This window comes from Nicotiana attenuata, unplaced genomic scaffold (genome assembly GCF_001879085.1).
Source record: "Nicotiana attenuata strain UT unplaced genomic scaffold, NIATTr2, whole genome shotgun sequence".
NCBI lineage: Eukaryota > Viridiplantae > Streptophyta > Magnoliopsida > Solanales > Solanaceae > Nicotiana > Nicotiana attenuata.
This window is the reverse complement of record NW_017671080.1, coordinates 96,977-98,160: the sequence shown is the minus strand read 5'-3', so window position 1 is coordinate 98,160 and position 1,184 is coordinate 96,977. Positions and strand designations below refer to the sequence as shown.

Genomic DNA, 1,184 nt, shown 5'->3' with positions numbered 1-1,184 from the left:
AGCCTCTATGGATTGCAGGAAAATGTAAGAGGGAGGATAATAACAAGCAAGCAAAAGGAAGATTTACTTACACAAAATCTTCCTTCTTGCTCAGTCAAAATGTAACCTTCATTCTTGTACAGTTCAAACAGAGCAAGCACATCTTCTCGACTAGTAGCAACATCAGAAAGTTTAGAACCTAGCTGCAACCGCTGCACAATCCTAGCAGCTGCTTGCTTAGCATTGACAGAAAGCACTTCCGTTTGTGTCTGAGAAGACTACATTAATCAGAGAATATAGTCTATTTTCACAATTTACAAGTCAAAACCAAATGATATCTTTAACCAGAAGATGGCATCAACAGAGAAACTTTTGTCCCATTCTAAACAAGGACCACAGGTAACAGTTAGGGCCATTCCTACTCACTAGGTCATCCTTGGTACTCATTGTTACTCAAGATTATGCCTATCTCGTGAGTTGTTAGTTATTACATTTTTTCCTTTTGTGTTGGAATAGGTTAACTTTTCTTAATTCTTTCTACTTGTTTACATTGTTCCTACTCTTATTTGATGTTAGTAGTTGAGCATGAACACAGTGCATTTATCCTCTATATCTTGATAAAACAGTTAAGCTGACCGTATATTGTCTTTCTGAGGATATATCCATCTTTTCTATTAGCAACTTATAGAATGATACTATAAGAGTATCCCTACCTCCCATGCACCACCCCAAAATAAACATGTTTTATTGCAGAAACATAGATCAGAATCTCTGCAGTGTAACTTATATTCGAGGATGCGTGAAAATTTGTTTACATAGTAAACCATCAACACACAAAGAATAACTAAATACAGGTCCTGAAGTTTGCCCAGATGTGAGGGGAAAATGTCATATGAAACTAGTAAAAGTGAACGCAAACTCACTTCATGTGCTGCCTTTAGATTTAAAAGAGCAGCTGGGAAAACAGGCTCCTCATCATTGACCTCTTTAACAGAAGGAACTAGACCACTGAGCAGATACTCACTGAAGACTAAACCTGTCAAAAAATAGACACACTAACATAAGATTAAACAAGGACAGATTAAGTGACAAGTCTCAACTACTTATTAGAACCTAGTAAGAATTCTATTAAATTAAAGCAACAAAAGATTGGGCAGGATCAGCATACCTAGCTAAATCATCAAAAGACCTGTAGATTTCAAAAA

At 36.3% G+C, this 1,184-nt stretch overlaps 1 protein-coding gene across 2 annotated transcripts in view; it reads right to left on the bottom strand.

Annotated features, from left to right (window-relative positions):
• Nucleotides 1-1,184, bottom strand: part of LOC109205766 (protein root UVB sensitive 1, chloroplastic) — a 6,564-nt gene that overhangs the window by 1,795 nt on the left and 3,585 nt on the right. The window contains exons 5-6 of one of the 2 annotated variants that reach the window (XM_019368514.1): nucleotides 903-1,015; nucleotides 72-257 (exon numbers count right to left, since the gene is read on the bottom strand). In XM_019368514.1, coding sequence (XP_019224059.1) covers nucleotides 72-257; nucleotides 903-1,015 — 299 coding nt within the window. The remainder of the gene's footprint in view (nucleotides 1-71; nucleotides 258-902; nucleotides 1,016-1,184) is intronic. The other variant, XM_019368515.1, reaches the window with a different exon arrangement.